General features: G+C 36.0%; 1 protein-coding gene across 4 annotated transcripts in view; it reads left to right on the plus strand.

Annotated features, from left to right (window-relative positions):
* The window catches only part of ITPR2 (inositol 1,4,5-trisphosphate receptor type 2), a 472511-nt gene that overhangs the window by 132302 nt on the left and 317101 nt on the right, over positions 1–23108 (plus strand). For all 4 annotated transcript variants that reach the window (XM_077870671.1, XM_077870669.1, XM_077870668.1 and 1 more), the window contains 10 exons: positions 1111–1210; positions 1745–1905; positions 11365–11506; positions 13544–13705; positions 16426–16598; positions 17939–18058; positions 18175–18360; positions 19491–19742; positions 20311–20455; positions 22069–22219. In XM_077870671.1, the coding sequence (XP_077726797.1) occupies positions 1111–1210; positions 1745–1905; positions 11365–11506; positions 13544–13705; positions 16426–16598; positions 17939–18058; positions 18175–18360; positions 19491–19742; positions 20311–20455; positions 22069–22219 (1592 nt within the window). The remainder of the gene's footprint in view (positions 1–1110; positions 1211–1744; positions 1906–11364; positions 11507–13543; positions 13706–16425; positions 16599–17938; positions 18059–18174; positions 18361–19490; positions 19743–20310; positions 20456–22068; positions 22220–23108) is intronic.

Here is a 23108-nt window from a genome sequence, read left to right on the forward strand (position 1 = left end):
TATTTTCTCCATAAGGCACATCACAGCCTTGTCCTTAGGAACACTGGACAGCACTATGCTTGGGACTGTTTTAAACAGCAAGCTCAACAACAAAAAGCACAGAAATGTGGAAAAAAATGGCACTGAATAGACCATGAAAATGACATTTGTTTTTAGCATAAACGGAAATGAGAAGGCATAGCATTGCCTTATTCAGCCTCACTGGGAATGTGCACGGTGGGGACTCAAATTTTTTGCCACTCTGTCCATGTCTGCGAATGGTTGCAAAAATGCCCTATTGGTTTTGGGGTTACAAATACATTTTAGTGAGTAGATGGATTCATTAGTTCAGAATCTGCAAATAATGAAGATTGATTATATATATATAATTATATATATAATATACATATTAATTAATAATATATATATTAATTAATAATATATATATTATTATATATACTTTTACACACAGGTGACTAAGCTACAGAAGGGTCTACATTCAGATAGCAGTGTTAGCTGAGGTGGCTGCTCAGTCAGTGGTTCTCACACTGGTATTGCCTGTAGAGGCTGCTAAAATACTCATTGTTGGCCCTTCCTTCAGGGTTTCTGATTCAGTGAACTGGGATGAAGCCTTGGAATTTGCATTTTTAAAAAAGATTTATTTATTTGTTCTAGAGAGAGAGAGAAAGAGAGAGATCCTGAGAGTGCAGGGAGGGAAGAAGTAGAGGAGGGGAGAGAGGGAGAGAAAGAGAGCAAAACCCAAGCCGACTCCATGCCAAAGCATGGAGCCCAACACAAGGCTGGATCCCACAACCCCTAGATCACAACCCCAGCGGAAACCAAGAGTTGGTGCTTTACTGACTGTGCCACCCAGGTGGCTCACATTTGCATTTCTAACAAGTTCCTAGGTGATGCTGGTACTGCTGGGCCAGGGACCACAGTTGGAGAACCACTGGCCTAGGTAATAATACCACATGCTTTGAAATAGTCCTTGACTCAGAACTTTCTTAAACCAGACTGATCTATACTTGAGTCACTAGTCTGAAATAAATCATGTATGAAACTGTTAAATGTGTTAATATGTAATTGCTTAATTTTTATGACCTGCTTTTTGTATTATTTTTCTTTTAGGAACTCATATGTTCGGTTGAGGCATTTATGTACCAACACGTGGGTAACAAGTACTAGTATCCCCATAGACACAGATGAAGAGAGACCTGTTATGTTGAAGGTAAATGCTGTTGACAGTGGTTTAATTTTTAGCCCAGTGTTGTGTGATTAGGATCAGGGGATGATTGACATGTTCCTTACAATTCATTTTTATCAATATTAGAGATTATTGTAATTAATTTCATCAAGTATTCATTCTGCCAGTTGCTTAGGTAGCTGAACTAAGTGGCTTGGCTGCTGTAGAGCTGTGATTCAGGGGATATAGCACAAATACCCAAAGAGTAGGAGCAGGATGTTATAAAGGGCAGAAGATTCCAGGAGTACATTTTCTCTACTCTGTTGACACTGAAGCAAAGGGCAAGTGTCAGAGGATGTGGTTCTAGATGGGCTTTGGGAACAAGGCAGGAAATGGACATGGAAAATCTATGTGTCCCTACAGTGTTTCACAGTGGATGATGGATGTTGAAATCATTGTGTGGATGATCTATTCCTGTCTTATATTTCTTAGACTGTATTAAGATGTGTTAGTACCTGCAAAATATTGCATAATTATTTAAAAAAATAACTGATTTGAATTGAAAAAAACACATTGCAGATTGGAACTTGCCAAACAAAAGAAGATAAAGAAGCATTTGCCATTGTGTCTGTCCCGTTGTCTGAGGTCCGAGACTTAGACTTTGCCAATGATGCAAATAAAGTGCTGGCAACCACAGTTAAAAAGCTGGAAAATGGCACAATAACTCAGAATGAAAGGAGGTTAGTAACTTTAAAATGGCTCTTAACTCATCAAGAGTCAGTTGTCAACTCTTGTGGTAAACCTCAAATGAATGAGTGACTCTAAGAGAATATTTAGAATGATCTCCATAGCAGCACACCTGCTTCCAAATGAGCGGATCAGGGTAAGTGAATGAATATAGTGACATTAAAATCTGGTGGAATATTCACTTTTTCCATTTTAGCTTGGCTTGAAGACAGTTGTTTTTTCACTTACTGATCTTTTTCCTTTTAAATGTTTTATAAATGACTTGTAATACTTTTGCTGCACCTTATTTAATGTTTGGATTTAAGAGTTCTAATAGTCCTAGAAGAAGTTTTATACTTTTGTATTTTTACTTATTCAAGACACATTTGTCTGCTCAGATACCACAAAATAAATATACTAGGAAACAATCTGCAAGGTGTAGCCCTCTACCCTTATAACATCCGCAGAGAAACTGGATCCTTAAGTCTTCAACTCCGTTCTGGAAATAGTTGAGAAAGAGAATGCTACTGATAGCTGTCAATAATATCATTCCTGCTTTGTGTCAGTACTATAAAAATATTTTATGTACTCCTTCAAATAGTCCCGAGATGGACATTATTCTCATTTTATATAAGTAGAGGATTTGATCATCTGTGGTTCTATTTTATTTATTTATTTAATTAATTTATTTTTAAAGATTTAATGTATTTATTCCTGAGAGAGACAGAGAGAGATAGAGGCAGAGACATAGGCAGAGGGATAAGCAGGTTCCCTGAGGGGATCCTGATGTTGGACTCAATCACAGGACCCCCGGATCACGACCTGAGCCAAAGGCAGATGTTCAACCACTGAGCTATCCAGCATTCCTCATATGCGGTTTTAAGGTCTCTATGTTTTCAGTGCATCAGAAACACAGGCATTCTCTATATTTCCTTTCTTGATGATCTGCTACATACCTTTACATTTGAACAAGAAAAAGCTATTTGTCAATTTCCCAGGCGTTCATACATTGGAACTCTCATCACAGCTAGGGAGATGATAATTGGTATAAACACTTTGGAAAAGTAGTTTGACAGTCACTTGAAAGAAATCACTCCTCATATGAGTGGAAGTATGCAGAGTTTGTTCTGTGACTGGTTCATTTCACGTAGTGTAATGTGCTCCAGGTTCACCCATGTTGTCACATATGACAGGATTTTCTTCTTTTTAAAAGCTGATTAATATTCCATTGCATGTATAAAATAACATTTTCTTTAAATATTCATCCATCAATGGGCATTTAAGTTGTTTTCATATCTTGGCTATTGTTAATAGTACTGCAAAATAGTCTAACTCAAAGAAACAGAGAGTAGAAAGGTGGTTGCCAGGGGCTGCAGGCGACAAGGGAAATGAAGATCTTGTTTAATAGGTATAAACGTTCATTTATACAAGATAATCTATTGTACCACATTGTGCCTGTAGTGAGCAATACTGTATTGTGCAGTTAAACATTTGTTAAGAGGGTAGATCTCATAAGTGTTCTTAGCGCGCGCGCGCACACACACACACATACACACACACAAAGAAGCAAACACTCCATGACTCACCAATTCTTCTAGGCTGAATGTTTTTGAACATCTGTCCAAAAGAAGCTCCTACACATGTGCACCAGGACACATGTTTAACTGAGAATGTTCAGCCTTATTATAAATAACACAAGATCTAAAATCGTAAAATGTTCATCATCAGTTGAATAGGTGAGTACAGTTTTGGTAAATTCACATAATGTAATACAGTATAGCAATGAAAATAAATGAACTACTTCTATGTGTAACAAGAACTAGACACAGATATGTTCACTGTCATATGATTTGTACTGCTCAAAAGTGAGCAAAATGAAATTCTGTTTCTTTGGAGTGCTTAAGCAATTGGCAGAACTATAAAGCAATGCAAGAAAGTAATTGTCACAAAAATCAGGATGGTGTTCCCCTTAGAGGGAAGGCATTCACAGAGGCTCCTACAGCGTTCCATTTTCTGGTCTGGGTGGTGGCTTTATGGGGTCATCTTAGAAATATTCTGTAACTAAACATTTATGTTTTCTGAACTTTTAGCTGTATATCTTATAAAACAAAGGAACAAAAATCCAACTTGCTTCTTTCCACTCCTATCAGTAGAAAAACATCATGAATATGCAAACAAATGGGATAGCTGTTTCTCATCTTCCTTTCTGTTCTTACCTGTTTTTTTCCCTAATAACATGGCTTTGAAAATAACTATTGTCTATCCAATTGTACCTTGAACCTTCTTGGAGAAAATAAAGGCCAGAAGCTGAAACAACTGCCCTACTCTTCTGGACTACAGATAATTAAATATCCACGCAAGATCAGGATATGTGATGGAATCCGCTTGTGCAGATAGCACTTTTTATCTGCCTGTTATTTGTCTATCAGTGCTTCCTTTTGGTGAATCCATTTCTTTATCTCTGTCACTCTCACATATGCACAGAAATTTACTCACCTCACTTAAAAAGTCTCCCTAGCTGGCAGTGAGGTGTTTCTTGAAGAAAGGACAAGAACAGATATAAGCCCTCCCCCATTGCTGGTTGTAATCCTGAGCAAGTTGCTTTTTAGTTTCTGCCGGAGAGAATCTTGACCTCTCATGATGCTCGAAGGACGGTACTGGACCAGGAATGACCAGAGATCATGCATTTTTATTTTCCCTGCTTCTTATTTAATTTAATTTAATTTAATTTAATTTAATTTAATTTTATTTTATTATTTTTTATTTTCCCTGCTTCTTACCCATGTTTCAGAGTGAGAAGTATCAGAGCAAAGAGAAATATGCCTGAGAAATATGAAGTTGCAATTATTGATCTTAATTTAGTAATTTTAGAAAAGTCATCTCCCATCAAAATTTGTTCAAAGCTGCCTGTCAGTACAGTGGAACTTATTGGCATAGTTGAATGCATTTATATTATTTTCTCTGTTTTAGAATTCAATATAAAATTCTTTCTGAAAATACCTCACAACTCTGACTTTTTCCCCCTCTGGAGAATGAAGTTATTATTAGATCTTCTTTTACTCAAAACCAGAAAGAATGAGACAAGGTCAGAGGGAAGGTGTTAGAATATTGCAGATCTAGCTCCAAATGCCTGGGTTGTTTGAATTCTCTCTCAGGCTCCCCCTTTACTTGCCCCAGAAATGGCCCCTGGAGGTGCAAGCTCCTATGCTAGGCTACAAGATCCTCAACCTCAGATATTTTTCAGTGGAATTTTCTGATCTTATTGTGCATAGTCACACCAACAAAATAGAGAGTATTGGGAACACATTGGGAGTGGGAGAGGAGGGAGGATGGACAGGGGGTAAAATGGTGTTCAGGGCTTGAAGAAGGGACACATCAATAAACCAGAATTTCTGCACTATGTTTTACTTCTGAGGGTACAGAAAAAGATGAGCTCCTCAGCAGCATTTATAGTTCAGAGATATAATTAATTTATGTTTATTGAATTCCTGGTATATGCCAGGCATTGGGCCATGCAGCATGCACACATGCTGATAATGTGATCGTGAACAGCACAGAGTATGGCCATGTCTTCATGCAGTTTACTGGTTTGAGGTTGGTTCTAATTCCCCACTATAGAAACTCAGGATCTAGGATAGTGGTCATCCCACATGGAATCACCAGATCAGATATCCTTGTTTGTTTGTTTTTTTCAGATCAGAAATCCTTGTAATTCAAAATTAATATCTTCTTTTAGCAATGTCACCTTTCCTTAAATTTTATTTGTCTGATGGTACTACTGCTGCACTAGCTATCTTTAGTGTTTGTCTAATGCCTCTTTTTGAATATGTTTATCTCAGATTTTCTGGTCATTTTGTTTTAGTAATGTCTCCTGTAAGCAGCAGAGAGCTAGATTTTATTTTTTATTTCTTAATATTTTTAAAAAGATTTATTTATTTTACTTAGGGATGGAGGGGTAGTGGGAGATGGAGAGAGAGAGAATCTCAGTTAGACTCCCCACCGACTGCAGAGTCCAATGTGGGGCTCGATCTTACTACTCTGAGATCACGACCTGAGCAGAAATCAGGAGTCAGACACTCAGCTGAATGAACCACCCATGCACCCCCAGGGAGCTAGATTTTAAAAATCTAATCTGATCCTTTTCTCCCTCTAGTTGTGCAGTTTGTTCTCTCAGTCCTCAGGTCGATTTCTTGGGTGTTCAGAATGATTTGAAACTTACCTAGCTGTGTTTGAGGGATAAGACAAGCTTAGGGTCCCCCTACTATTCCACCATTTTAACTTCTCACCTAATTTGATATCCTCCATCTGGAGCCCCCATCTTCCAGTAACTCACCAAAATGACCAACACAAATGGAAGGAGTAGGAGCACCCGCTATATTCTCTAGACCTTTAGGAAGACATGGAGCTGTTCCTTGGCCACATACATGTGAATGTACAAGAAAAATGATATTGTGAACATCAAGGGAATGGACACTGTTCAGAAAGAGGCACCTCACACACATTACCATGGTTACCATGGCAAAACTGGAAGAGTCTACATGTTACCCAGTATGCTGTTGGCATTGTCGTGGACAAACAAGGGCAAGATTCTTGCCAAGAGGATTAATGTATGTATTGAGTATTAAGTACTCAAACAATAGAGATAGCTTCCTGCAGAGGGGAAGGAAAATGATCAGAAAAAGAAGGAAGCCAAAGAGAAAGGCACACACTTTATGAGAACCGATGGGAAGGAGCCTGAGCTGCTGGAACTCATTCCCTATGAATTCACGGGATGATAGGTATATAAAATATAAAAGACCTCAAGACAATAAATAAACAGATAAATAAAAGTGGAATCTGATAGTCTTTAAATTATTTTGTATTTAAGAAATAGTGTGTTTGGATTTATTCTTTTTGTTTGTTTGGATTTATTCTAATTTTTTTCTTTAGCTTTTTTTCTTTTCCTTCTGCTTTCTTGCTTTCTGTTAGTTTGATAAAGTTTATATTTTCTCTCTGTTGTTCCTTTTCCTCTACTGGTTTCAAAGCTTTGGGTCATGCTGCTATTCTTTAGCAATTGCCCATAAATTCTTGTCATACATTTTTAAAAAAGATTTATTTATTTATTCATGACAGACACAGAAAGAGAGGCAGAGACATAGGCAGAGGGAGAAGTAGGTTCCCTGCAGGGAGCTGGATGCAGGACTCGACCCCAGGATCACAACCTGAGCCAAAGGCAGACACTCAACCACTGAGTACCCAGGCATCCCTTGCCATACATTTTAACTGCATATTCTTTCCTACAAACTTTGAAGCTATTAAATATTTCTTTCTTCTGCTCTTGGGAGTAAAGTACCTCAGAATGGTTTAATTATGCTGATTTTTTTCCTCTCATCTTTCTTGGAAAGATGCCTATATAGTTCTGTGTTTTTTGTTTTCATTTAAAATTTTTATTTTATAATAGTTGACATCTACAAAGGAGTAGATGTGTCCTACAAATTATGATATACCACGTTTTTATTAAAAATTTTTATTTCTAAAATTTTTTTTCTATGGATTGTATTTCTCATTCTATTTTATCTCTTCTGCTTGCTTTTATTTCTTGCTTTTCACATCTTCTCTCTGGGTTCACTTTTCTTTTTGCTAAAATTTATTCTTTAAGCCATTTAGTGAAGGCCTATGGGTTATAAATCTTCTGAATTTTTAAATATATGAAAATCATTTATTTTACTGTCACTCTTAAATACTACTTTAATTATGTGTAGAATGTTAGTTTTGACAGTTATTTTTCTTCTATATTTTAAAATTAGAATGTAATTATTTTCAGACATATTTTGTTTCCATTAAGAAGTCTTTTGCTCATACAATTTTTACTTTATTGGCCTTTTTTCTTTACTTTTTTGGTAATTTTTGTACATTTTTTCTTTGTCTTTTATGTCCTGAAGTTATACACTGATGCATTTACAAAGAAATTTTTTAATGCATATTTAAAAATTGAGGTACAGTTGGCAATATTAGTTTCAGGTGTTCAACATAATTATTTGATATTTGTGGATATTGTGAAATGATCACTACAATAAGTTTAGTTAACATCTGTCACCATACAGACTTACAAAATATTTTTTTTGTATGAGAGCTTTAAAGATTTATTCTCATAGCAACTTTCAAATATAAGATACAATATTATTAAGTATTGCTGCTATGCTGTACGTTACACTCCCAGGACTTAATTATTTTATAATCAGAAGTTTATACCTTTTGACCTTCTTCACCCATTTCATCCACCCCCTACTCTTCATCTCTGGCAACTACCAACCTGTTCTCTGTATCTATGAGCTCATTACATTTTTTTTTTTTAAATTAAGGAAGTTTAATTCTTGTTTTTCCCTACCTAATGTTTAAGATATGCTTTTACTCTGTATACTTATGTTTTCTTTAATTATGCAGTTTTCAGCCATTTTCTTTCAAATGCTACTTTATCTTTTCCTTTTCTTCTCTCTCAGACCTCCTATTAAATGTATGTTGGGTCCTCTTAATTCATCCTTTTTATCTCTTAACTGTCTATAATTTTTTTTTTTTAAATCTCTCTGTGCTGCTTTCTGGATTGATTTTTTTTGATACTGTCTTATAAATCACTCTACTTTTTAGAATGTGTGCAGAATGATTTACCTTCATTAATTAGACTTTTATTTAAGTGATTTTAATTTTATTTCTCAGATTTCTTTTGATTCTTTTGTGTATCCACCTGTTCTTCATTCGTATCTGCTTTTTTAAGATATATTTGTCTTTTTTGTATATAATTGCTTTCTTTATCTCTTTATTGGTTGAAAAAACTGATTTAAAAGTGATTTTGAAATTTTCCTGTTACTTGCATTTTGTTGGTATTGACTTAGTCTCTTGATTTTTTAAAGAAACGATTTATTTATTTATTTGAGAGTGTGTGCGAGAGAGATCCTAAATGAGGGAAGGGACAGAGGGAGAGAAACTTCAGGCAGACTCCCTGCTGAGTGTAGAGTCCATGGGACTCCATCTGACCTGATCCAAAATCACAAGGTGCCCTGGCCTCTTGATTTTTACATATAATGCGTCTGGCTTCAAGTCCATTTCCCTTGTGTGCTTTGAAATTTGAATAAGATTCTTCTTACATTGGTGGATTTTGCTATCCCTTTCTCTACATTTGCTTATCTCCTCTCTCACTTTTGTCGTTGCCTCCACTTGGCACATCTCAGCTAGTTCCAAGCCAGATCTGAAATTGAGGACTAAAAGTCCATCTTCTAATTTGAGGCTTCAGCTGTTGAGATCACAGGTGGCTGGATCCAGTCCTGTCGTGAATTTCCTCTGTTTCCTCCTACCACCACGTCACCAGAGCTGAAGAAGGGCCACCAAAGTTTTAAGGTTCTTTTAAGAGGTAGAAAATTCCTGCTTTAATATCTTCAGTGAGGTAAGGAAGTGAAGACCTATCATATGTTTCAGTCCCAGTTATCTTGCAAGGATTGAACAATAACCCTGCTTATCACTGTGTTTTTCTTATTTTGTTCCTAATCCACAAAGCTTTTTATTTTTTAGGTGTATCTTTATATTTATATATATATATATATATATATATATATATATATATACAAACACACACACACATATATATACACATATATATGTATATATATAATTTTTAGGTATATCTTTATATATGTATATAAAATTTTATTTATCATTGCTCCATCTGACAAAGTCTCTGGCAAAATGTTTTTAGTTCAAGCAAATTAATACGATTGAGTGAATAAGTGGGCTTAAACCACTTCTAAGTATAGAATTGGAATTTGATCTAAACTGAAAAAACTCAGTTGCTTTGTCACTGCTTGAGGTGGAAAGGGGGGAAAAGGGTTTCAACAGTTTCAGAGATCCAAAGATAAGCCTGGTTTTCTGGCCTTCCATTGCCCAATCATCAGAGAAGGCAGGCTGTGCAAGCAGGGCTAAGGATAGTGATCCTTGATTAAGACTTAATTTTCTTGATCATCATTCCATTAACTATCACCAGTTCAGGCCATTTGCAAGACTTTGAAGCAGAGTGATTTGTACTTGTCCCACAATTTTGCTTCCTTACATGTCTAAACATTGGAACACACTTAACTTGAAACAGAGGAGAAAAAGAATATTAATGATTTTAATAGAAAACATATTTATGCTCAAACTGGACTTGTAGATTGAACAGATATTAACTGAAGTTCAACTTAATTTCAATTTGTTGAAGTACCCTGAGTTCAAAATAAATTTTATTTTTAGGAAAAATGGAATGATTTGGAAGACATTAGGCCACAGTTTCAAAAGAAATTCACACCACATTTCAATGCACATGAATTGTAGTTTACATTTCTGTAATTGCCCTCAAAGGTTATGTGAGTGAATCCTGCATAGGCACATTTCTAAAAGAGACAGATTGGGTTAAAATTTAAAATAGGCACCCCAAGAAAACAGTCTCTGGAATGTTGGAGTGGAATTGATTCCTGGAAATATGCTGAAATTGGGCTGTAGGTGGCTAAATTCTGGATTAGAGTATGTCCACTTGGCTCCAAGAAAGTACATTCTCTTTTAGGAGGTAAATCTGGAGATCAAGATCAAGATGTTTCCAAACTGAATACATTTTACGCTTTTCTGGATTTGTTGAATTTCCTATATTGTAGTTTTCTTATTGATCTGATCATAATTGACCATGCTAATAATTATGCTGAGGTGTATGGATAAATATATATATGTATTTGCTGGACAAAATTTTTCAAAACTTAAATTTAAAAATTCATGTAGAACATGATAAAAAGCAGGCAGAGGAAAGAGGAAGAAGAAAGCTAAGGGAGGAAGGGTTTTCAAGATACTTCAGATTCTAAATGCCATTGAAGTCCAAGTAACAACATGATAACTAAATTGTAGAGTTAAAGGTGAACGTTAGTGTATGATTTTAGAATGCTGTGATTTTTATAGGTCAGGTAATAGTTTAAGAACAGTTTAGAGCAGCTGATTGCTTGTTCTGAATCTGTTAACACTTCATTTAAATTTTCCTTATTCTGTTCATTGGAGATGTAGAGGTGTAGTAAAGAGTAGGAAGTGTAGTTTGAGTCAATAGAAAAATGATTTGAATTTAGAAATTTAGAAGTTGAGCTATTCTCCCTTAAGCGGAAATACTCTTCTTTGCTGGTCAGACATAAGCAAGGATCTGTGGTATTAGCCTATCCACTCATCTCCTGTTGGGGCTCATGTGGTTTTATTTCATAATTGCCTTTTGCAAATACTTGATTAGAATTGGAGGCAAGAGTGGGGGCTGGAGAAGCTGGAGAAGGCTTGTTCTTTGTAAAGATTTAGGTAAATGTTAACTGAATTAGATGTTTTGGTGATGCAAAATTTTTTATTACAAAATACTCTCAATGTTCCAATGTTTCAGTCCTTAGTGTTTATTAGAAAAATATTTTCCAAAATTAGAGTAAAATTTTCTTTTCATTTTATGATAGGTTTGTAACCAAATTATTAGAAGATCTCATCTTCTTTGTGGCTGATGTACTTAATAATGGACAAGAAGTTCTGGATGTGGTTATCACTAAGCCAAACCGAGAACGTCAAAAATTAATGAGGGAACAAAACATATTGGCACAGGTGAATGTTTTCATATAATAAATTTGCATATTTAATGTTCTTGAATTATAGCATCAGGAAAGTTCTTGTGTTAGTTACCAATTGTTGTGTAACAAGTTACCCCAAGACTTTGTGGCTGAAAGCAACAGATACTAGTCTCACAGTTTCTGTAGATTAGGAATCTGGGAGTGGTTTAAGGGAGGTGGTTCTTCTTCAGGGCCTTTCACAAGACTGCAGTCAAGGTGCTGGCTGGGGCTGCGGTCATCTCAGTCTCAAAAGGCAGAAGAATCACTTCCCCTGAAGGCCTCTGGTAAGACTGCCTCCAGATTTGGAAGCTTGCTTTCCTTAGAAATGAGCGGGCCAAGAGAGAACAAGGAGGGCACCTAGATGGAAGGAAGCACAGTCTCTTTAATAACTTAAACTGAGAAGTAACACCTCATCAATTCTACTGTTCTACTGTGTTCTATTAGAAATGAGTCGATAAATCCAGCCCAAAGTCAAGGAGACAGGATTGCATAAGGATGTGAATTCTAGGAGGCAGGGATCACTGGGGCCATCTTAGAGATAGCCTCCCACAGACCTCTCACAAAACCTATGGAGTCAGACTATCTCCAGAAAAGGTGTTGGAATAATTTTCTAAGTAAAAGTTCCAGGATAACTTGGAAAGTGCCATCTCCATCTACTTCCTACTTCTGCCCCTCCCTTCCTTAGGAAAGGAGAGAAGTCTATTCATGAGCTCACAAGTGCTCTATACAATATTCTAGGTTTTTTCAAGTCTAGAGCTGCACCTGTACTATGTCTTTCGGAAATTGTTCATAACACACCAGTAAATTAATTCACTTCCTGATAATATGCACAAATGGGCATGCCTACTTTTATGTGGTTTTTCATATTCAGTTAATTGCTACAAAGTAATGGTACTCTTCATTAGTTAAGTGCGAGCTCAAAGAAGACACTTAAAAAATTAAAAAAAATCATGTTATTAGTATATATGCTGTTGTGGCGATAGGAAGGGAGAATAGTAGACATATCGCCAATTAATATTCTCTAGCTGATTGTCTGAAAATATAAAATCAACACTTCTTTCAAAAAAATAAAGATTGTAAATCTAATGAGACAAAGGCTTTTCTGACATTAGCATTCTTTTGTATAAAACATTTGATTTCAAGGACTTTTAGGACCTTGAATGATTTATTAATATTATTTCAACCAACATATGTCTAATCTTTTATTTCAGTATTTTAAATATAAAATTCAAGGTTTAGTGAATATAAAATTATTGAAGTAACTTTAATTTATTGTATTTCATAAACTACAAAAGACGATTCTTTTCTATTTTGCTTTCTTGTAGTAATACTCATGCCCTTGTATAGGTGCTCTTTCATAAACAATTTACTCATCTACCAGCTTAGCTCGAGGTGACCTTACCTGCTGTCCTGCTGCCTAAAAGAGTTATATTCCTCAATGCTTTTTAAATATTTCCCAGCTGCTAACCTTGGTGTAATGTGAGTCCTTGGGTACCACCAGTTGCCCGTGTGGCACCTTATTTATTTGAATACTGATACATTCATTGATTTGGCGACATCTTTATGTACCAAGAACAATAAATGAACTCTTTCCAAAGGATGTTTAGAAGCAGTATTTGGAGGTAATTTTCTGATGTCAATTTCAGATGAACAGTAAATTATATTATTTTGGAGAGTTATAGAACACCGTAGAAATAATTATAAAGCTTACAGAAATGAAATTATTTTTAGTTCATTTGAGTATGTTCTTGTAATTTGGTACAACCCGACGTCTTTATATTCTTATTTTAATAAAATATAATTTCTAAACAAAATAAAATGTTTTATTTAAATGTTTCTGTCAATTTAGAGAATCCTTTAAATGGTATTTTTTTCTGTTTCTTAATATGCTGGTTCTGTATTCTAAATCTTTTTTCATTCTTCATATGAATTCTATTCATATATTACAAAAGTGTTCTTGAGTCAATGTCCTTATTTGTAAAACATATACCTCCATTCATCAGAATGGGTTATTGTTGTTTTTTACTGATAGGTATTTGGAATTCTTAAAGCACCCTTTAAGGAGAAGGCAGGAGAAGGCTCAATGCTGAGACTTGAAGATCTGGGGGACCAAAGATATGCTCCTTACAAGTATATGCTGAGGCTGTGTTACCGTGTGCTGAGACATTCACAGCAAGACTACCGGAAAAATCAGGTTGGAGTGTAGCCCGCGCATCTTTTAAAGTACATTTAAAGTATGGGTCAGGTTCTTTGGTTACTGTTCTAAATTACATAAAATAGGAATGGGAATTTCCACTCTGCAGTGAAATGTTTTATGTTGGCCACAGACAAAAATGACCTGTAAGTATTTCTGTACTGACATATGTATTTATTCTTCTGTGTGCAATCAGAATCTTTGGGGGAAGATGTCTGAGGTCTTTGTTAAATGGTATTAGCTTTTGCTAAGCAGGAGGCCCACTGGATGTGTTATGTAAAGAAGAGGGAGACATTTCTTGATGTTTCTAGGAACATGTGAGGTTTCCTATCATTACTTGTAGGCCAAAAAGTTCCTTGTCTGGTGGCAAAGATAGGGCAGGTACATCTGGAATATAAGGGAGAGACAAAGAGGGGACATGAGAGAGAAAAGACAGGATTATGGGAATTCAGAAGACAGAGAGCTTAGTGTGACTGGGGGAGCCCAGGAAGGGAGCTTAGAGAAGGAAGCATTTGAGGAGAATGAGACTCATTTTCATAATCTATATGGGAACAGGTATTTCAGTGAAGAAGGGTCTATGAAGAGAGAATGATGGCTGCTAGAAAGGGCACTTTTGTTCCAAGATAATCCTAACTGTGAGGGCAGGGAACCTAGGGCTATAGTTAAAAGTTGCCAATGGCAAGTGAAATTTCTTTTAAGTTTCATTTTTATCTTAAAAATGCACAGTATTGGGGATCCCTGGGTGGCGCAGCGGTTTAGCGCCTGCCTTTGGCCAAGGGCGCAATCCTGGAGACCCGGGATCGAATCCCACGTCGGGCTCCCGGTGCATGGAGCCTGCTTCTCCCTCTGCCTATGTCTCTGCCTCTCTCTCTCTCTCTCTCTCTCTCTCTCTGTGTGACTATCATAAATAAATAAAAATTAAAAAAAAATGCACAGTATTTTGCAATGTGTTTAATCGAACTGTTTCTTTAATATGAAATTGTTTATAATTAATGATCGTTTCCTAAATCAGCATCTTGTGTTTCTCTTAGCCAGTTTGAGAGTAGAGTATGGCTTCGGTTACTTTTGTGGATTAGTTTAGTGTGAGAGAGGGCTGGTGAGGCAGGTCAGCTGATTTGATTTTTTTATCAGCATCTTGATCTATTTATCAAACTTCTTGGAGGCTTGCCTTATACTAGGTATGATTATAATAGTCATAAAAGTATATAAATCAATACATGTCTTTAAAATGATATACTAACAGAAGACATTTACTTTACTTATCTGGCTACCCAATGTAAGCTATCATTTTGAAAGGCCACAAAATTGCTGCTTAGAATATAATTAAATTTGTGCAATCTGTATCATTTTCAGGGAGTAGCTAAATTCCAGTAAATTTTGTCTAAGCAAAAACACTTTGTAATCAATAAATTTGCCCCTTGTAGAACCAGAGATACGTTCTCAAGGAGAATCCCCGCAAAGTTGAAGTGAGAACTATGGATTATGGAAGGGGTTAGTTAAGTTTAGCAGGTCTATCTATGGTTGTATGGGATACTTGCTTGCATGCAGAATGTGGGACATGAGCAGTAGTGTTTTGAAATATAGGAGAGTCAGTGTGAAGACTGAGGAACAGATTAAATAATGCATGATTGAAACTCTCAATGGCTTTTTCTTGCTCTTAGAATAGCATTTTGGTCCTTTGCCCTGGCTCTCAAGGACCTACCTCTCCAACTTCAACTCTTGTTATCTCCTTACTTGCTACCCTGTAGCTACAGTGGCCACCTTTGTTTATGGAATATAAAGAGCGTGATTCCACTACCTACCTAGATGGTTTCTCTCCCCATGGCCGCCTCCTTTTGCTCATTCCCATCTTTAACATCCCAGCTCAGGTATCACTTCTTTAGCTTCTCTCCCATCTGAAGTTGCCACTTTTCCAGATCCCTTTGTTTCACTTCACTTATTAACATATAAAAGGACCATATTTATTATCTCGCTTACTGCCTTTTTTCACACTGGGATGTGAGATCCATGAGAATTCACCTATCCTGTTTGCCGCATATGCCTAGTTTTTCAAACAGCCTGGAATGTAGTAAGCTTTCAAGAAATATTTACAGGATGGAAAAAAAAGAAAAAATATTTACAGGATGAATGATCTGGTCAATAAAGTAATTGATTAATCATATTATTTTGTTTAATAGCCTTTTAAAAAAAAGTGGTATGGAATTTTATTATTTTAAGAAGATTTATTTGGAATATGTACAAAAAAGAAATCACTGCAAGTCCGCCTGGGATCTCCATGTAACAAGTATAGATCTCATGCCATGAACAAAATATCAGAGCCATTTTCTTTCTGTAATTACGATAAAATCAGTGGTTATGACTTTCAGTAAGAGTTAGAAGAAGGGCCTCTTTTAGGCTGGTAAAATTTACCATGTCAAAAGAAATTGTTGTTTTAACTAGGTTTATTTTTGTACTTCCTGTTTATGCTTTCAGAGTATAAGCACTCACATTAAATATATCTAGATATATGATTTTCTATTATAATTTAAATTAGGCATATGCTCATATGTTTTAGTTTCCTTTCTCAAAAAGCCATATTTTTTGAAGGATTATTGCCTTTCTTTTGATAATGCATTTGAGTTTTCTGTTATGAATAAATTAATCAATGTTGCTGACTCTAATAGAACCTGTTATTTCTAAGCTGTTTGGCAGCGCATTCTGACAGTCTTTCTTCTTTGCAGGAATATATTGCTAAGAATTTCTGTGTCATGCAGTCCCAGATTGGCTATGATATTTTGGCAGAAGATACCATCACAGCTTTGTTGCACAACAACAGAAAACTACTAGAGAAACATATCACAGCAAAAGAAATAGAAACATTTGTCAGTTTACTCAGGAGAAATCGTGAGCCAAGGTTTGAAGTGGTTCATGTAGTATTCTTTACTAGTGGGAATTGTGCTTTATTTTTTGTGTTTTTTTTGTTTGTTTTGCAAAAAAAGCCTTTTCCTTTATTTTTAGAATGTTTTAAAAGTTGAAATTATTTTTTTGAAAAGATTCATTTATTTATTTGACAGAGACGCAGAGAGAGAGAGAGGAGAGAGAGACCATATGAGGGGGGGGCAGGGGAAGAAGGAGAGGGAGAGAGAGAATCCTCAAGCAGACTCCCTGCTGAGCAGGGAGCCCAATGCAGGGCTTGATCCCAGGACCCTAAGATCATGACCTGAGCCCAAGTCAAGAGACATACTTTTAACTGAGTGAGCCACCCAAGCACCTCTTAAAAGTCAAAATTCTTTCACATCACTAACTTGCATGGACAAAACTATGTTGGGTTTGCTGTTATAATAATTATGTATCATACAGTTATTACCTCATAGGAAATTAAAACATTTTATAGACATATTTAAATATAAGTAACTTTCATTCTAATCATGTATGTTTTTATAGTACTTCTAGTTTTTAAAAATATATTCATGTACATTGTCTCATTTAAATCTTTGTACATTGCCATGAGATATGCTGGTTGTATATTATAATTACTAATATATTATATTATTATAAATTATTATCCACATTTTAGAGAACAGAAAACAGAAGCCTAGATATCAACTTGTCCAAGAATACCCTAGTAGTAAGGAATATTACCATAAAACCATAATTACCTATTACTAACATTATGGTAATATTCCTTATGATTGGAGTATCCACCTAATTTACTTTTTATTGTACCATGCTACTGTATCTGGGAGAAATGAATGCAGAAATGTCAATCAGACTGACAGTTTTCTTTACTAATTAGCACAGCAAATAAATGTTAGAAGGTAGAAATGGGTCTTTGACTCAACTAGGCCATGCTCACTTTCAGTAACTGTGTGCTGTTTTCGTATTTTACTCAGTACAGCATTAGCTTTCATCTGCTTTTGTTTTGTTATCCAGTTCTTGAATAGTCTCTTTTTAGGGCAGATAAATGATTTTCTAAACATAATAAGTCACAGTGCTATGGGAGGAATATCACCAAATAAATAGAAACAAACATATCCTTTTTTGAGAGAAAATTTGTATTAAACACAAATAATTGGATGTTTAATTTGTTTCTAATGATGAAGTAGATAAGCAACATATTAAAAGCTATTGTAAGGGGGTATTAAAAATAGATCTAAAAAGTTACTTTCATTATATCCCCAAATATTTTTATTGTGATATTCTGTGAAATGCCTTTTCCTAGCATTCAATTTATTATTTTTTTTCTCTTGCTAGGTTTTTGGATTATTTATCAGATCTGTGTGTGTCCAATACCACTGCTATACCTGTAACTCAAGAACTCATCTGTAAATTTATGTTGAGCCCAGGCAATGCGGACATTCTCATTCAAACTAAGTAAGCCCAGATAGGGGAGGAATCTTTTTCTGTTCATTATTTTTAAACACCATAGTTCCTGTCATATTTGTGAGTTAGCCTCTTTATAGATTTTTGTATGTATAATTTATTTCAAGGCTGGTCTCGATGCAAGTAGACAACCCTATGGAGAGCTCCATCCTTTCAGATGACATTGATGATGAAGAAGTTTGGCTCTACTGGATTGATAGCAACAAGGAACCTCATGGCAAAGCAATAAGGCACCTTGCTCAAGAAGCAAAAGAAGGCACAAAAGCTGATTTGGAAGTTCTTACCTATTATAGGTAAAGAATCATAATTGTCAATGTTACATATTCATTGAGAGAATATTCTCTGAAACCTCTAAAAGTCAGGTATCTATGAAGAGGAAATTTTAAAAGTCATGTCAAAACTAAGGTAGCTGAAATATTTAATATTATTTAAAATATTCAAAATAAAAGTGGACATCTGTGTTTGCCACCTACACAACTTGCAATTTTCTGATTTTTCACTAATTTGAAATTGATGTGCAGCAGAGAGTTTTTTTTTTTTTTTCTGTTATTGATTGGTGTGGGTACAGATGGGAGACATATTGGGACTGTGGTGTTGGACTTGAGGGATGGAACTGAGCTGGGTGTGCTGATCCAGCTTCAGAGGCAAACTTGGAGAAAGTAAGCCAGCAGGAATGTAGAGAGCTTATGAATATGTGGACAGCTCAGACTGGAGAAAAGCTGGTATCTATAGTTATGAAAGGTGGCACATGGCAGCAGAGGTTGCCATGGAAGTTGCTGGTGGTCAGTATGTTGGGAACAATGATCTAGCTGGTGTATTTGAGCTTAAGGTATCGAAACCTTTAGCAGATGCCCATGGAAACAGTTGGGCTCAAATGACAGGAATCTGAGAAAGGCGGAGCATCCCCCATGTTTCCTGGTTTCTAGAGATATTGCAACAAAGCCAAGGCTAATCCTTAATCTCAGAGGCTGATGAATCCAAGTGTAACTGATGCTATTTGGGTGGGTCACATTTGGTTTTGGAACTGTGTGGATCTAAAGTTAGACTAGCTAGATGTTAGAGCTGGAGCTCGGTAGGAATGGGCAGGAAGGAGATGGTTTCATGGGATCTTTCATCCATGGCCCTCAGGCTTAGTGTATTTGTAATCCTAGGAGACAAAAAACAGAGAGCATAATGATACTTGCCACCAGACACATGTTGGTGGAACAAGTAAGAGAATTGCAACTTGAATGGACATAGAGACAATTTCATGTATTTGTTATTTGATCTTAACTTACTACCCCAAAAATTTGACTCCAGTGTCACAAACACTTGGAAATATTGGTGTCCTATAAAAGTAAATAGTAGATACTGATTGATATTGTGCTGTTTAAGAACTTTATCAAGAGAAGACAAATAATGTAATATGTTTCATATTTTTAAGGTACCAGCTAAATCTCTTTGCAAGGATGTGCTTGGATCGCCAATATCTGGCCATAAATCAGATTTCTACACAGCTCTCTGTTGATTTGATCCTGCGGTGTGTGTCGGATGAGAGCCTGCCATTTGACCTCCGAGCATCTTTTTGCCGCCTCATGCTCCACATGCATGTTGACCGGGATCCTCAGGAGTCTGTGGTGCCTGTCCGCTATGCCAGGCTCTGGACCGAAATCCCTACAAAGATCACAATTCATGAGTATGTTTAGAAACATTTCTTGAACACTTTAAATTCAGTAGATGAACTCAAAATCAAATGTCTTCAATTTTGAAATGAAATATATGGAAGGTCATTTCTGTGTTCAAACTCAGGTTGTTAGCCTTTATTTTTTTTTAGCATTTAAATTATTTTTTAAAGTATTAATTCCAGTTAGTTAATATACAGTGTTATATTAGTTTCAGGTGTACAGTATAGTGATTCAACACTTCCATACTTCACCTGGTGCTCATCACAAGTGCACCCATTACTCCCTATCACCTATTTAACTCATCCCCCCATCCAGGTTGTTGGTCTTTCAAATACAAATAAGATATGCTTTTTGGAGAGTAAAATGACAACTCTTAAAAATAGAAACATCATTCTGGAAACCAATAAATGGAAATCGTATTTATGATAGGAATAACAATTTTTAAGTGCTTCTTAAAAACATCTAGAAGGGTTAACTAAGTTACCTAAACCTAAGAAGCTGGGAGGTTAAAGTATATATATTTTCCTATTTTTGAATGATTCCAATCAACTTAGCTTCATATTCTTTCTATCTTTCCAGATATGATTCTATAACAGACTCTTCCAGAAATGATATGAAGAGGAAATTTGCACTGACAATGGAATTTGTTGAAGAATACTTGAAAGAAGTTGTAAATCAGCCCTTTCCTTTTGGGGATAAAGAAAAAAACAAACTGACATTTGAGGTATTTCATACAAACAACTCATTTGTGAGGTTATTCAGTTTTCCCTGTCAAAAATTAGATATATTGAGCACCAAAGTTTTTTTTCAGTCTAATATTTAGGATGTTTTGGTAATTGGATAGTTTAGTTGATGAATGTATGATTCCCTCTGGCATTGATTAAAAGATAGATTTGATGTTTTAATTAGACCTGATGTCCAAAACAAAATATTTTATTTATAATTATTTGTTACCTATTGTTTTCGTGGATTTGGGGTAATTTCATTTATCTGTGTAAGCTTTATTGCATTTCATGAACAAAAGACAGTTTGCATACATTGTAATTTGTTTGGATACATCTTCCCCCCCATCTCTGTGTAAGTGAAATTGTTAGTAGCCTCATTAAACTGAATGAAATGCCTTCGGTTTTAATATCATTTAGGGGATATAATGACAAAACTAGAGAAGAGATGCCATTACTTGATACCTGGTGTATTAGGTATCCACTGATGTATAACATATTACTCCCAAACTTAGTTCAAGCAAGAAGCATTTATTATTTTACAGTTTCAATGGGTCAGAAATCTGAAAATGTATCATTCTGGCTCAGGGACTCTCATGAAAGTGTAATGAAGCTGTTGACTGGGGTTGCAGTTACCTCTAGCTAGATGACCTGCTAAGCTTGCTCACTCATGTGTTTCATGGTGGCCATACTTCCTTACTGGCTGTTGACCAGAGGCTTCATCTTTTTTCCATGTGGGCCTTTCCATAGACTGCCTGTGTCCTTATGGTACCCAGAGCAAGCCTTTAGAGAGAGAGAAAGTGAGAGAGAACCCAAGATGGAAGTTGTCGTCTTCTCTAAGCTAATCTTGGAAGTGGTATGCTATCACTTCAGCTGTGTTCTGTTCATCACACAGACCATCCTTGGTGCAGTGTGAAAAGATACCATACTTTGGGGACCATGTTAGAAGCTAGCTGTCATACCTAGGATGTTTCATAGTGTCCAGAAAACCACAAAACAGCATAGGGAACAAATTATTTCTGGACAAATTCGGGGATAATATACATTTATTAACATAATTCATTAATGTAACCATTTATTAAGTGATATCCTACTGATTTAAGTAAGTTAATGTTTAGTTAAGTAAATCATTCTAATGTAGATTTCTTTAAACACTTTGATACACCTGAAATCTTCTTTTTGGCTTCCTTGTTGACTGTTCACCAGACACCAATCTTGTCATCTGGGCTTTTGATAGAGATGACAAACTGGCCTTAAATGGATTTAATTATGAACTTGAATAAATCAAAGTTCAGTGGCTGCTTTTGCAGACATTTTAATTCCTAGGCATTAAAGAATTAAAAAGTTTAGAAATACCTGCACTAATTTAGATAATATAAAAACAATCAATGTTAATTTCAGGTATGCCTGGGTGGCTCAGTCAGTTAAGCATCCGACTCTTGATTTCAGCTTGAATCGTGATCTTAGCTCAGGTCTTGACCTCAGGGTCATGAGTTCAAGCTCTGCATGGGGCTCTGTGCTGGGCATGGAACCTACTTAAAAAAATCAATATTAATTTCAGTTTCTAATGTTATTTTTTCTTTTCTTATCCCCCCTCCCTTTTTTTTTAATTAAGGTGGTCCACTTGGCTCGGAATCTTATATACTTTGGATTTTATAGTTTCAGTGAATTGTTGAGACTAACAAGAACACTTCTGGCTATCCTAGATATCGTACAGGCCCCCATGTCTTCGTATTTTGAGAGATTAAGCAAATTTCAAGATGGAGGTAAGAATTTTTGAGAAAAGTTATAATCTTTTTGGAAGTGAGATTAAAAACAAATCTAAAGAGAAGTGGTTGTTAAATGTACCTGCTAATGAATGTGTACAAATGAAAAGTGATCCTATGATAGGGTTAAGTGATAATAGGCTAGATTTATAAACATACTTTTTTCTTATCTGAAATATGAAGATGATAATAATAGTAGCTTCCTCACAGCTTCCTCATGAGAATTGAATGAATGTATACAGTTTATTCAAGGTACTTACAATAGGACTATCTCATAATGCAATAAAAATTTTTTTGATGGTGATTGTCTTAGGTTGGATGCATACAAACAGTGAGAGGTAGAGAATCGTTTGCAGGGAGTATATTGAAGAATGTGTTCAGGATATGCAACTGTAAGGAAGTGAGAAAGGTAGGGCTGGGCAGATGGAGAAACTGATCCATACTACAGTTAGAACTGAGACACCAGATGTTCATATAAGGAAATCTAGAGCGGGGTGGCTTTTTACAGTTGGCATAAATTAAGGCAAAGGGGCTGAGTTTTGTATTCTTACATCAGCCAACCACTGATTGATGACTTTGTCATGGAGTGGGGAGTGTAACCTTAGGTAAGACAGTTCCCTTTGGTCAGGGTCACTCTTAATGAGAGGCATAGTGAGAGATCAGCAACATGATGCTCCCAACTGGGAGAATAGGTGCCTGAACTCTGAAGGGGGACCTGGGTAGAGCACCGTGTGTCCACTGCAGTGTCTACTACAGGATTAAAAAATTAAAACTGGGCAGCTCCAGTGGCCCAGTGGTTTAGCGCTGCCTTCAGCCTGGGGTGTGATCCTGGAGACCTGGGATTGAGTCCCATGTCAGGCTCCCTGCATGGATCCTGCTTCTCCCTCTG

Source organism: Canis aureus, chromosome 25 (assembly GCF_053574225.1).
Source record: "Canis aureus isolate CA01 chromosome 25, VMU_Caureus_v.1.0, whole genome shotgun sequence".
NCBI lineage: Eukaryota > Metazoa > Chordata > Mammalia > Carnivora > Canidae > Canis > Canis aureus.